At 49.9% G+C, this 13,458-nt stretch overlaps 1 protein-coding gene across 1 annotated transcript in view; it reads right to left on the minus strand.

Annotated features, from left to right (window-relative positions):
* Nucleotides 1-701: 701 nt before the first annotated feature.
* LUZP1 (leucine zipper protein 1) overlaps nucleotides 702-13,458 on the minus strand; it is a 32,291-nt gene continuing 19,534 nt past the window's right edge. The window contains exons 2-4 of the mRNA XM_066564969.1: nucleotides 9,226-12,490; nucleotides 6,132-6,293; nucleotides 702-5,661 (exon numbers count right to left, since the gene is read on the minus strand). Coding sequence (XP_066421066.1) covers nucleotides 5,626-5,661; nucleotides 6,132-6,293; nucleotides 9,226-12,381 — 3,354 coding nt within the window. The 5' untranslated portion in view covers nucleotides 12,382-12,490 and the 3' untranslated portion in view covers nucleotides 702-5,625. The remainder of the gene's footprint in view (nucleotides 5,662-6,131; nucleotides 6,294-9,225; nucleotides 12,491-13,458) is intronic.

Here is a 13,458-nt window from a genome sequence, read left to right on the forward strand (position 1 = left end):
GAGGTGAAATCTGTGTGTAGAACAGCCTGGTGCAGTACATGGAACCACTGAATGGCTCCTGGTGTGTTAAACAATCCCAAAGGAGATGGAAATGACCATCCCAGGGCATGTAAGTGGAATTCCAGTGCTTGTCCTTTAACCTTAACAGGGACCAGGAGAACAGGCAGTGCTAGCTGGGATGAGAGGAACAATAGGACATCCCCAGCCTGGAAATCCCTGCTTCAGGGCTGCTGTCTGATGTAGGGACATTGGTGTAATGCCTTTGTTGTTGTATCTTTCTGCCTGGAGAGCTCTGGCACAGGTCTGACTCCTGGTACAGTGACAGTCTGGCTGTGACCCCTGCCTTAACCTGCAGCAGATCTGGAGAAACTCTTTGTGCACCTGCTCTCTGTGCCACCAGGCTCGTGGCAAACACCCACTGCTCCTGGGACCCCTGAGTAGCACAGGCCATTCCCAGCAGTGCCATGTCCAGCTCAGGAGCCTCAGGGGAGAATGGCTGTGTACAGCTTGCTGTGCTGTCTCTGCACCATCCCTGCCTCAAATGCATCCTGGAATGGGCATCCGAGATCTGCCTCAACCAAGGCACAAAAAGAAGTGCAAGGTGCTCAGCTGCAGCACACACAGACAGACACACACCATCCACTCTGCTGCCTCAGTGCCTCCCCCAGCAACGGGCACTGCTGTAAACACCACATCACACCTTGTAAAAAGAGAAGAGTGTTTATTGGTTATATACTGTAGCACTGACAGTGTTTGAGTCAGGAGAGACATGCAGATAAGAGTGTGTTTACATTTGGCATGCAGACTAAGAGCACTGTGTCGCTGCAAGGAGGTGAGCACCATCTGTATCCACTGCATGGGCAGCCTGGGGAGGAAAGTGCTGGCTTTCCTCTACTCAGCATGCTGAGACAGGGCAAGTTCTAAGGGTGGAACACTGCTCATAGTTCTGTTGGACACAAAGTAATTTTAGGGGAAAAGGCAATACTGCAACCCTGGAAAATCTGCTTACTTGGATGAACCTGTGATTATGAAAAGATTGCTTGCATTATTTGTCTTCTAACTAAGCTGCCCCACCCAAATATATGTTCACAAATACAAAAAAATAGATTTATTCTCTTAAAAATACATTCCATGCAGCCTGGAGTGCTGCTTCCCCAAAGCAGGAGCCGGCACTGCACGTGGGGCAGCCCAGGGGGATCCTGCGGGCCCTGGGTTCTGACCATGGGAGGCAGCTGCTGACAATGGCTTTGTGTTCTGTTCACAGCTCAGCCTGGGCTGGCCTGGAGCAGTGTCCTGATTGCTTCAGCCGTGTGCAAGGGTGGCAGAGATGAGGTCTGCTAGGTTAGAGATGACACCAGTGTGACTATTGCTTCAGCCTGCAGCTGGGAGATTGCTCGTGTCGAGTGTCTCTTGCAGCAGCAAGGCACGTGGCTCTGCCCTGTGCTTCCTGCCCTTTTCCCTTGCTGGGGGCCTGGCCAGAGGCTGCCCTGCACAGCAGCAGGGGCCAGGCTGTCACCCCAGACCCTCAGGAGCTGGACAGGCAGCTCTGCAGGCTGCACAGGTGGCCCAGACATGGAGGAAGCCGTTCACGAAGCAGTGAGCTGCTGGGCCCTCAGACTGGAGCCAGCCCTTCTGGGGAAAGCACTGGCTCTCCAAAGGGACCAGCAGCTGAGGTTCCTCGGGAGCAGCAAGCACTGACACTTCCTCTGTACAGCAAATACATTTACAACTTTGGAATCACCCGAGGGCTCGATGCGTGGCCTTGTGCATCATCAAGCCTACTGGAAAGCCGGTTATCTTTATATGCTAAAATTACAAATACTTCTTGTGATGGCAATATTTACACATATACTCTATTTTACAGCTGTTCAAAAAAAGTGTGCAATTCGAGTAAACACATTGTGTTTCCTGAAGTCATTGCTATAAGATTAATAATACAATCAGCTCCTATTGCACTCATTGACTAGAGGGCATGGCCCCTTTCCATACTAGGTAGGGTTTTCTTTTTCAGATTTAATCTCAGCTGTGGTAAAAACAACCAGTGTGCAGTTACCAAGTGACATCTGTGTCCAGTATTTACAAGCAGTGAAACTGAGTCTAGAGCAGGAGTTCAAGGTATCTGCTGTAAAATATTGAACAAATAACTGAGGCAGCTGGAGAAAGGAGAGACATCATCCGTGAGGAGCACCTGAAGACAGTGCCAGCAGCGCTGTGTTGCTGGGGCAGTAGCTGGGGCTAAGCCAGCTGAGCAGCAGGGTAAAGCTCTCCCATTGCCTGGGCAAAGCCTGGTCCTGGCTGGCAGAAGGAGAAAACCCAACAGCCACTGCTGCTGGTGGTTCTTCCCTTGCACTTCAGACACGGGGCTGTGTTCTTGGGGTGAGCAGTGGGCTTGAGAAGCTGATGGGTGAGCCAGTGTTCTGTGGGTAGGCTCAGGGAAGCTGATTTCACCCCACATGTTGACTCACAGGGATGCAGAGATTTCCTCACCACAGCTGAAACCACTTCCCTTGGGAGGCTCTTTGGGAGCACCGTGCTGAGCCACGTCCACGCCAACAAGGTGAGGAGGAGGAGGAGGAAGCTGCTGGATGTGCAGGGACGTCCTGTAGAGTGTGGAGCTGTGTCCTGCAGCAGGATGGGGCTGGGACTGTGAGGGAAGGCTTCAGTCACTGCCCAGAGCGATCCTTGTCCTCCTGTCTGTCTGTGCTGTCCAGCAGTGACCCAGGGCAGGGGGAGCCCCACACCCTGCAGGGCTCTGAGGGCAATGGGAGCCCCACACCCTGCAGGGCTCAGGGAGGGCAGGGAGAGCCCCACACCCTGCAGGGCTCTGAGGGCAGGGGGAGCCCCACACCCTGCAGGGCTCTGAGGGCAGGGGGAGCCCCACACCCTGCAGGGCTCTGAGAGGGCAGGGGGAGCCCCACACCCTGCAGGGCTCTGGGGGGCAGGGGGAGCCCCACACCCTGCAGGGCTCTGAGAGCAGGGGGAGCCCCACACCCTGCAGGGCTCAGGGAGGGCAGGGGGAGCCCCACACCCTGCAGGTGCTGGAGACACAACAGCAGTGCCCAGCAGTGGCTCTCCCACAGCCTCTGTGGCTGGCTGACAGGTGGAGAGCTGCTCAGCAGCAGAGAGGGAATCCCTGTGACATCTGAAGAGGCAGGGACACACCAAGATGTGTCAGGGACACACCAAGATGTGTCAGGGACACACCAAGGTGCCTCCCAGCTGCTCCCAGGGTAAGCAAGCAGGTGCAGAGTGAGGCATTTGGGCAGCTGAGGGAGCAGGTTCAGTTTGGAGGGCACAGGAGAAGAAGGGGCAGAGTCAGAGGCAGCAGCCTGTGGTGGGCACACACAGGTGGGGGAGCTGCTGCTCAGCAATCCAGCTGGTTCTGGGTGCTGAGCAGAGCAGGGGGCTCAGGAAGGACACAGCCATTGCACAGGACTGTTCCAGCCACTGCTTTCAGATTGCACAATCCATAAGGATTTCCAGTCCTTCCTGATAAACGGGGCAGGGGGAGGCAAGAAGAAGTCTGAATTTAGCTTCAGATTTTCACTTTCTTTCAGTTTTAGTTTGGAGTTTGAGTTTAAATTTTTTCCCATTATCTCATTCTACTAGCACTACCATGTCAATGGTAAGAGAGAGCAGTTGATACAATTTATTTTAATATAATTTAAAGATTATTAGAGCTGCCACTCAGTACTAATTTAAAAACATCTTTTTGTCTTGTTATGCAAGTTGACATATATGTCATGATATGTAAAAGAATAAAATGAAGGGTTAAAAATATACACTTGGGAAAACATCTTTAAAATTCCAAAAAGAAACATTTTTTTCCAAAAATAATTTTTCCCTTCCTCCAAACAATCTTTATAAAAAAAATAATCATGTCACTAAAACACATCCCTTTTATATAAATGCTTTCATAGATATTTTGCAACCAGCTCTATTGGGTTTTTTTTTCCTTTTTTTTTTTTTTTTGATTAATTTTCTTCTCAGAATTGAGGTGTGCATTTCCCAGGCCAGGGAGGAGCTGCAGCACAGGGAGCTGCATACAGGCAATCTGGTACCTGCTCCTGCACAGCTGGGAGATGGGCACAAGTGTGGGGTGCAGCTCAGACAGGGAAGCAATTGGGGTGCAGCTCTTCCCACAGCACCTCTGAAACAGCTCAAGGACCTTTTCTGTCTGGAGCATTCTCCTTGTCCTGCTGCAGGGAGGGACAGGCAGCACTGGGGTGCCAGAGGTGTTTGTGGAGGGGATGGAAGGGAAGGGAAGGGAGGAAGGGAGGAAGGGAGGAAGGGAGGAAGGGAGGAAGGGAGGAAGGGAGGAAGGGAGGAAGGGAGGAAGGGAGGAAGGGAGGAAGGAAGGAAGGAAGGAAGGAAGGAAGGAAGGAAGGAAGGAAGGAAGGAAGGAAGGAAGGAAGGAAGGAAGGAAGGAAGGAAGGAAGGAAGGAAGGAAGGAAGGAAGGAAGGAAGGAAGGAAGGAAGGAAGGAAGGAAGGAAGGAAGGAAGGACTGTCAGAGCCCTGCTGTGAGAGCCAGGGGCAATCACCTGGCTCAGGACAATGCTGCTGGTGACCTGAGCAGCTCCTGGGGCTGTGGGGACCTGTGTGCCCCACAGTGACAGCAGCTGCACTGATGGGGACACACAGCTCTGTGTTTGAGCAGTCTCTGACCATACCTGGGTCCCAGGCATGGCAGACAGGGGTTGAGGCACAGACCAAAGCTCCCACAGATCAGCTCAGGGTCCAATCCAGCTGTCTCCACCCTGTTTGGGAAGGAACAAGGACATTCTGCTTGTCTGTGAGGGAAAGCACCTGTTTCTTTTTCTCATAGGGCTCAAGTGCCTTGCACAAGCCACAGAGCTGTTGCCTGCAGAGTGTAACACACAAAGCTCAGATAAATGGACCCTGGTCCCAGGAGGAGGAGGAGGTGTCCCTGCTGTGTTGCTCTGGCTCACTGGATGACTTCTTGGTGTAGATCTCAACTGGTGATGATCATGCAAAGCTTGTTGCAGAGACTGACAGTGATAGGGAACCAACTCCTTCTAAACAACATTTTCTGCTCTCCTTCCCTCTCAATTTGTTAAGTAACCAGTGGGGAACAGTCTCCTCTTGCCTGGAGACTAAGGGTGCTGGAAACACAGGTGCTGAGGTGACCACTGCCCCAGCCAGCAAGGGTGTGTTAGGAAAATGCAAACTCTCCATATGAACTGAAAGCCTTCAGTTGTGGTGGACATGGGCTGGTGGGTGCAATCACAGGGACACTGCTGGGATCTTGTGTGAATGCAAGTGAACAAAAAGTTCTCTCTTGTGCAAGGAGTACCATTGTTCAGAGAGGCTTAGGTAGTCAGACTTTCCATATGGAGACAGACCTATCATCCTACAGGGAAGATTAAGATTGCAGGTACAGAGATGAGAAGTGGGAGTCCCCTGAGCAAAGTCTCTGCAGCTGCCTCTTCAGCAATGAAGAAAAAGAATTCACTGGTAAAGCTCTTGTACCTTTCAAATCACGTTACAAAACTGGTTCCAGGCTGGTTGAAGCCTCTGGAGAGGTTACAAACAGGTGGTGGTGCCTGTGAGCTTGGTACTGTCCTGCCTCTTGCTTCACATGGTCACTGAGAAGGGAGCGCAGCTCATCTCCGCGATGTCCGGCCAGCGTGGGCAGTGCCCTGCAAGAGACAAACCCAGCTCCCACACTGCCCACAGCTGCTCTGGGCCATTGCAAGATTGCTGTTGCCCTTGGCAACCATCCCAAATCCCACCAGGACCACAGTCCTTTGGGTGGCAGAGCAGCAAACACTCCAGCAGTAAAGCTGTAGTAAAGCTGCAGTAGTAGAGCTGCCAGCTGAAGCAGGGACTCTGCCTTTGTCTCTCCAAAGGTTTTTTCCATCCCTGATTGATTCATGTACAAGGATGACTAGATGCAGTACCACTTGGCTATCTGAGAATATTCTTAGCCATAAAGCTTGCTGAAACAAGTTTCTAACACAAAATACATCAGCCACTCCCCCCCTGGCAAGTGCTAACTTCAGACTTGATTTCTCCCACAAGAGTGGAGACTTCTTGGACAACTCCAAGTTGTCTGGGAGGTCAGTTCAGATATTGGCTTCTTGCCCTGTAACTCCCTTTCCTCACATACCTGCTCCTCTCCTTGGAGCCCTGCTGGTGCAGGGGAGTTGGATTCAGGGTCCTGCAGCTCCACCTTGGTTGTCCTTTTGCCCAGAGTGTCAGCCTGGAGGAGGTACTCAGAAGAGCCATACTGCTTCCTTCTGGAACTGGACACAAAATCCTTGCTTTCATCCTGTGCAAAGGAAAATAAAAAGGATTGGGATCCAGGGTCTGTGAAGGAACTGGAACAGCACTGGGGTCCTAGTGCCAGGTTTGCAGTGTAAGGTGTGGGTTTGAGTCCTTTTAGCAAGGAGGGACTTAAACCACCAGGCCAGCTCTGCCATGGCCTTATTTATGTGCTATTTCATAAAGATCTTTTCTCAAGAACCAGTAATTTTAACCCAAGTTAGGGGTGCATGGTCACAAAACAGCACAGATCCATTTGACAAAATTACTGAGGTCCCTGGAAAGGTTCATTCTGTTTTCTCTCTCCTGTCCAGTTATGGAGGGGAGTGATGGAGAGGGGCTTTGGTGAGAGCCTGGCACCCAGCCAGGGTCAACCCACTAGAGATGCCCTGTGCATTAGTCCCAAAGCAGGGGAGAGAAGGGTCAGAAACATCCCTGGACACTGCCTGGGAGACTCTTCCAGCAGATGCACTTCTACCATCAGGGAAGTGATGATGGCTTCCCTTGAAGACAAGCCTACTTTTAGAATTTTGCCAATTTATGCAGCAGACAGCCCAGCTCCAGTGATTAATGTCAGAGGCATAAGAAAACCATGCATTCATCTGACATTGCTGCTGCTCATCTGCTCCCTGCCTCCAGCACATTTGCACTAATTTTCATCAAACATCACACCAGAGGAATACAGACTCCACTCTGTGAAACATGAAGCCCAAACTCAGTGGCTGCTCCAGGTCCTGCATTGCCTCAGGTCCTCAGGGAGCTGGAGGAGGTTGGCTGCCAGCAGCAGAGGGAGCTGCCAGCAGCAGAGGGAGCTGCTCCCCAGGCTGCAGCACCCACTCATCCATCAGCACCTCCTGCTCCCTGGGGCTCCAAAGAGTCAATACCTCCTGTAGCTGCATAAGAGACATTTGCCCAAATCAGCAATACACAGAGGGAAGGTTGCAATGGAAGAGAGGAAGGCAGATTTTGGCACAAACAGCACAGATCTCATGTTTCCCACGTAAGATTCTCAAGGCAATGTCAGACTGTGGATAGTGGAGCTGGAAAGAGGTGACAGTGATACCTCATAGGACAGCTCAGGATCCAGCCTTCTGCCAGAGAAAAAGCCACATCTTGAACTGAAACACAAATCCCAGCAGAAAAAAGCTGCTGTGACAGGAGGCATATGACAAACCTGAAGATACCCCTCAAAGGGCTTTTTTCCAAGGGCACATGCAACATTTTAAGTTGCATACAATTTGCTGTATCTAGTCCAATTGAGTATCTGCAGTCTTTCAGGTTAACTTCACACTCCTCATTTACAAACTAAGAGTACACAATCCGTGACCAAGAGGTTTGTGACTGTGTGGTGCCAAGGGTGATTTTATTGCAGAGTCTGACACAGAGAGAGATCCTGAGCTCAGTTCTGTGTGAACCAACCACGTGGTTGCTCTCCTGACACAGGAAGGCTGGAACCCAGCTCATCCTGGATATACTTGGCTTGAGCAGGCAGAGACCAGGTTGCTCTGTCAGGTACACCTCAGCTGCTGTGAAGTACACAGCACAGCTGGCAAATTTATCTGACAGCAGCCTGGAGAGCACCTGCAGAGCTACACTCAGCCCTGGGTGGGCTGCCAGGGGGAAAACTGAAAAGAAATCCTTGAGTGCCCACTGCTTAGGGCTCTGCAACCAGCCACACATGAACTCAGTTGTAAATGAACTCAGTGAGTTGAAACTCCTGGGATAAAGGGCACCCAAGGAATGGATCTCCCATTTCCCAAGCACATGAATTGCTGTTCTGCAGAAGAACAACCTCAATTCTATCAGCTCTGCTTGGATTCATGATAAGCAGAACAGATTCCCTGTGACCCACCCTGGCCAGGGAGACAATGTATTCTCAGTTTCCAAATGTAGCTGGAAGGCCACCCTGTACTTTCTAACACCAGGCCAAAGACTCTCTGCAAAGCTATGTGTAAATTCTTCTGTGCTTCCCATAGCCAGAGAAGTGGAAGAGATTTGAAAATGTAAAACTCCTTGCCTACCTCCACCAGTTCATCTTTGTCAATGCCAAAGTCATTCAAACCCATCTCCTCTGCCACCAGCCCTGTCAGATTATCCAGCTTGCTTCCTCCTGCAGACTGGCAGCAGCAGGAGCTGCTCAGAAAAGTGCTGAATGAAGAGCAAGGCAGGAGCTGCAGCCAAACCAGTGTGGGCTTTAATGGCCAGAAGGGCCCGTGCTGCCAGTGAGTTCAGCTGAAATCTGCCAGAGCCTCAGCTCCAGGGGCAAGCCCATCCCAGCTGTGTCTGCAGGTGCCACTGCTCGGAGGGACTCCCCTCACTGGGACAGTCAGAGGAACAGGGAAAGAGCACAGCTGTGCTTGTGGCTCCTGCTCCTTGTCAGGTGCAACACTGACACAGAGCAAGGAGGGAGCAGCCTTGTGTCACCAACCAGCATCCACCTGTTATGGGGGTGCCCAGGAAGCATTTCCAGAGCAGAGCCTGGCTTCATGTGAGGAAACCGTGGAGCTCTATCCATCCCTACAGCTGCCATTAGAGCTACAACTCTGCCTCAGGCACAACCCCACTCAAATCTGCTCATTTCCATCATTTTTTCATTTCTACTCCCAATTTAAAGTGCTACATAAAGTCACTCTGAAAAGCATGCCACGTCCTACTTAAGCTGTGACTATACCTTCTCTGATGCTACTATGTGGTTACTCATATGGCATTACAAGACCCAAGCAGATGGATCTCATCTCAAGAAGGCTAAATCTGGTAATTCACACATGAGAAAGCTGTGGGTGCTGTGAATTGTGAATTCACTGAAGGAAGACAGCAGGAGCTGGGGAGAGGCAGCACTTAGGAAATAAGCTGTAAAATTTCAAATCATGCAGCCTACAAGGAACAGGCAACTTGGAAAACCTCATCAGCAGGAAGGGTGTTGAAGACAGGGTACTCACAGGGGGCGTGGTGCGCTGCCAGGCAGCAGCTGCTGCAGGGTCACTGGCACAGCTCCTGCGTGGCAGCAGCTCAGATGCACTTAAGTTACTTTTGGTCCTTCGGGACCCCAGCTCAGGGGCACTCCAAGAATTTGCTGTGGCACTTGTCCTTGAGGAAGTCTGCTCCAGGAAGTCTGGCTTTGAACTACTCCCTTCCCCTTCTAAAAGGTCCACTGAGGATCTACACAAGTTTGTGGCACTGAAAGTTGCACTTTTCTCCACTTTGGTTTGAGAGTCCTCCAGGGAATGCAGGCCTTGTCTTGTTCTCCAGGAACTTCTGACGGTGACGTGCTTGGGTTCGGATGAGCCTGCGTCTGACGAGCCGTGGCTCTTCCAGCTGATTGTCTCCAAAGGTGCCTCACTGTTCCTCTCTGTGAGTTCAGAAGTCTTTAGCATAATGCTGCTTCTCGAGACCACTGTTTCAGCTTTACTTCTCAGCACTGCCTCTCCACTCCTGTCTGTCTCAGATGACTTCAGAGTACTTCTATTAACTGACACCTCAAAGGGTGAAGGGACATTGTTTGTTATTGATGGTGAAGGCTCATTTGAAGCAACTCTGATGTTGCTGGTGGTAACGTGCCTTTCCTTTGCTGCTGTATCTGCAGAGGTCCTTGGAGCTGTTGGCTCAGAAGGAAAGATTGTGATGCTGCTTGTCATTTTATTTGTTACCATTTTAAAAGTAGACTTCTGTTTTTCTGACTCTGCCTCTGAAACAGTCCCTCCCATGATTGCCTTCATATCCTTCTCAACAATTGCAGGTTTAATGATGGCTTTTGATCTCAGAGCTTCTCTAGGGCTGAAGGATCTTCTGGATTTCAATTCTCCAGTGCTGGCATCTAATGGTTTTATGCACTTGGTAGAGTCTTCATCATTCACAGTTTTTTTGTCATTTTCAAAAAGTGAAGCTCTAAAAACTCCCCTAGAATTGGAGAACTGCTTGGAACTGACTTTCTTTCTTGTCTCAAAATCTGACTGAGTGGTTGGTTTTTTGCCTCTCCCTGATTCTTCATCTGAATTAATTTTTTCCTGGTTACTCTGTATGGTTTTGGAATCAGTTTTTAAACCCATATTTACATGATCTGCAGCTGAACTTGAAGATTGCTCCGTGCCTTCTTTATCAAGACCAGTGAGAAGCTGCAGAAGGTCCTCCTGACTCCTGGAGCGATGGGAACGCTTTGTCAGCATCGAAAGCTTCCCACTCTCAAGTGATGTGTCTGCAGCTTCTCTTTCCTGGGAGATCACTGCCCTTTTAGCCCTCCCCTCTGAGGGCTGTCTGTGGGATGCAGCAAAAGTGCTCGCTGCTTCCACTTTAGAGGCAGCAGAGTCTGAGGCTGACACGCTGGAGGACACGTGGTACCTGTAAGCTGAGGCTGTGCCATTGGAAGAGCTGTGGTTACCCCTGGTGAGCTGTGTGTCCCCCAGGCACTCACTGACCTCAGCCTGACTTGCCTTCAGCTTCTCAGACACAGAACCCGTCGATTCTCCTTTGCCTGACTTTTCATCCCGAGTGTCAGCACCGTTTTGGCAGCTCCCACGGAACACCTGGGATGGCTTTTCAGCCTTGGATCTCAGGCCTGTGTCACCAACAGCTTTGGAAGGTGCTTTCCAAGCCTTCTGCTCCTGTGCAGCAGGAGGATACCTGCTGAGGACAGACGGCTGCTCTTTGCACCTCTTCCCCTCGTTCTGCACGATGCAGCTTTCCTTCTGACCAGAACAAACAGTGGAAACTAAAGATTTCTCTTCCAGTCTTCTTGTATCTGTGACAGCAGTGTCTGAAAGGGCAGATGCAGCAGAAGCTTTCCCTGCTTTTCTGTTCATTAGGCTTGGACTGGGCACCCTCCTGGCACTGTAGCTGTCATTGCTGAGGGAGAAGTCTCTGTTCCGTGCTCTTTCCCGGCGCTGCTGTGGTGAGAGCTCCCTTGGCTTGTGCTTAGCAGCTGCCAAATCAGTCATGACACCTCTGTATTTGGGTCTGTCATGCTTTCCCCTGCTAGAAAAGCTTGTATCTTCATTTTCAACTTCTCCATTCTCCAGCTCTTTCTGTTTCTTTATTTGCATTTTTATTTCTTCTAGCTGACCTGTTAAGAGTTTGTTTTTATTCTGCTCACTCAAGTAACTGTCTTCCAGATCATTATTTTTGGCTCTCACTTTTTTAAGTTCTTCTTCTAAAGATTCAAAATGTTTGATCTGAATTTTAAGTTTCTCAATTTCTTGAGTGAGATCTTTCACTTTGTTGTCTTCCTGGTTTTTATTCTTTTGGTTTTCTGATTTATTCCTGGTTTCATTTTCTACGTGTTTCAGGTAATCCACACTTCCCTTCCTCCTGGTCTCCTTAGAAGGCAGTGCAGAAGTCAAGTCATCTTCAATTCTCATATCATTTCTGTCCAGGAGGTTGTTGGATGACCTTTCTAGCAAGTTGGATGCATTTCTAGTTTGATCTGCCCTATTTAGTTTATTGTTTTGTTCTAGTTTCTGCGTTAGCTCCTGGATTATTTTTTCATTTTGCTTTTCTCTTTCGTTAAAATGTTTTCTTTCCGTGATAAAGCTCAGGGCTAAGGATTTCAGCTTTTCTAGCTCAGCTGTTAAGGTCTGCTCAGTTTTATCCAGCCTGTCCTCAGATGATTCCAGTTCTTTCACTTTCACTCTAAGTATTTCTAATTCTGTAGATATCTTTTTGGTCAAGTTCTTTTCTTCATTGAGGCTAAGACACAGCTGTGTACAGTCGTTCTTGCTCCTGCTGAAGGCCTCCTCCAGCTTCTCCAGCTCTGCCATTCTCTTCTGAAGGAGTTCAATTTCTGACTTCAGATCTCGAGTGAGGCTCTCCTCCTCTTCAAGCTTTTCTTTCATTAATCTGCAAAGCTCTTCAGCCTTCCTAATTTCTTCATCCTTGCCTTCAATCTTCAGCACTCTTTTCCTCAGGGCTTCAATGTCAGCCAGCATGCTGGAGTTGCTGCCTTCTGCCTGGATAACTTTGTCCTGGAGGTCAAGCAGTTCATCCTCTGCTTTCTGCAGATTTTTAGTTGCTTCCTCCAGTTCATCGAGGCGGCGACTGAGGCTCTGCAGTTTGAAACGTAGGTGCCGATTTGAGGTTTCCTTGTACCCTGTACATTCTGCCATGATTCTTTTATTCCTTTTAGAACAAAGCTTTTCTTAGGCTGGGTGAATGGTATACACCTTGTGTACTTCCAGTATTGTTATTGTTCCTTGGAGTGGAGGCAATCTCACCCTGAAAGAAAAAATGCACAAAATCAATATAAGAGCTCAGAATAGAAATATATTCATAGTTTAAGTTAGGCTCTCAATGCTTATATAAATAACTTTTTAATTAAACACATTTCTGAGTACTAAATTACTCAAAATGAAATGAAATTGCAGAGAAGAGCCACAGTCCATTTACTTTGGTTATACAGGGTTTCCAAAACCAGCCTGTTCCCCATGGCTAAGGGCAGGAAGTGTTCTCCTCTGCTGGTCTGCCCAGGTGGTTTGTGCACCACCAGTGGAGCCTCAGCCAGGGCTCCACAGCCAGGGCAGCTGCTCATGTGTGAGGCCCCAGGCTGTAGAGGGTCACACTCACACAGGATCCAGGTCCCTGTGCACAGACATGCCCATGCAGCAGACATCTCTCTTCCCAGCACTGCACCTCTCTCCTGAAGACACCTTGGTGATGAAGATTCAGGAGCCACGAACAGAATCAGAAAAAGGCAAACCCCAGCCATAACTGAGGATGGGGCAGGCCCCCTGTGCTAGCTGGCAGATGGAGGGGACTGGGAGATGCTGCCATTTGACACTGCCAGTGTTTCTCCAGCATCTCAGGCTGCTCAGCAGAAATCTTCACCTGGGCTGTAGTCACATCCCAAGGACACTCTACCAGTGGAGTTTCAAGTTTCTCCCTCCCATCTCCAAAGCTGTGGTGGCCCTTGGCTGCCACCCACTCACCCACCCAGGAGATGAGCAGTTGCTTGTGCCTCTCCTTGCTGCTGCTGACATGAGCAGCGATTGGAACACATCAGCACACTGACACACTCAGTGTGAACTATTCCCAGAGCTGGCAGGGTGCTTTTTAAACAACCCCCCTGTGCTTTGAGGGAGGAGCAGGAAAGGGCCCCTGGAGGATCTGAAATCCTCCTCTGGCACTCAGCATTAGCACTGTTTGGGCCTGAAGCACGGCCCAGAGCACGAGAGGGCTACTGCAAA

Source organism: Molothrus aeneus, chromosome 23, assembly GCF_037042795.1.
Source record: "Molothrus aeneus isolate 106 chromosome 23, BPBGC_Maene_1.0, whole genome shotgun sequence".
Classification (NCBI taxonomy): Eukaryota; Metazoa; Chordata; class Aves; order Passeriformes; family Icteridae; genus Molothrus; species Molothrus aeneus.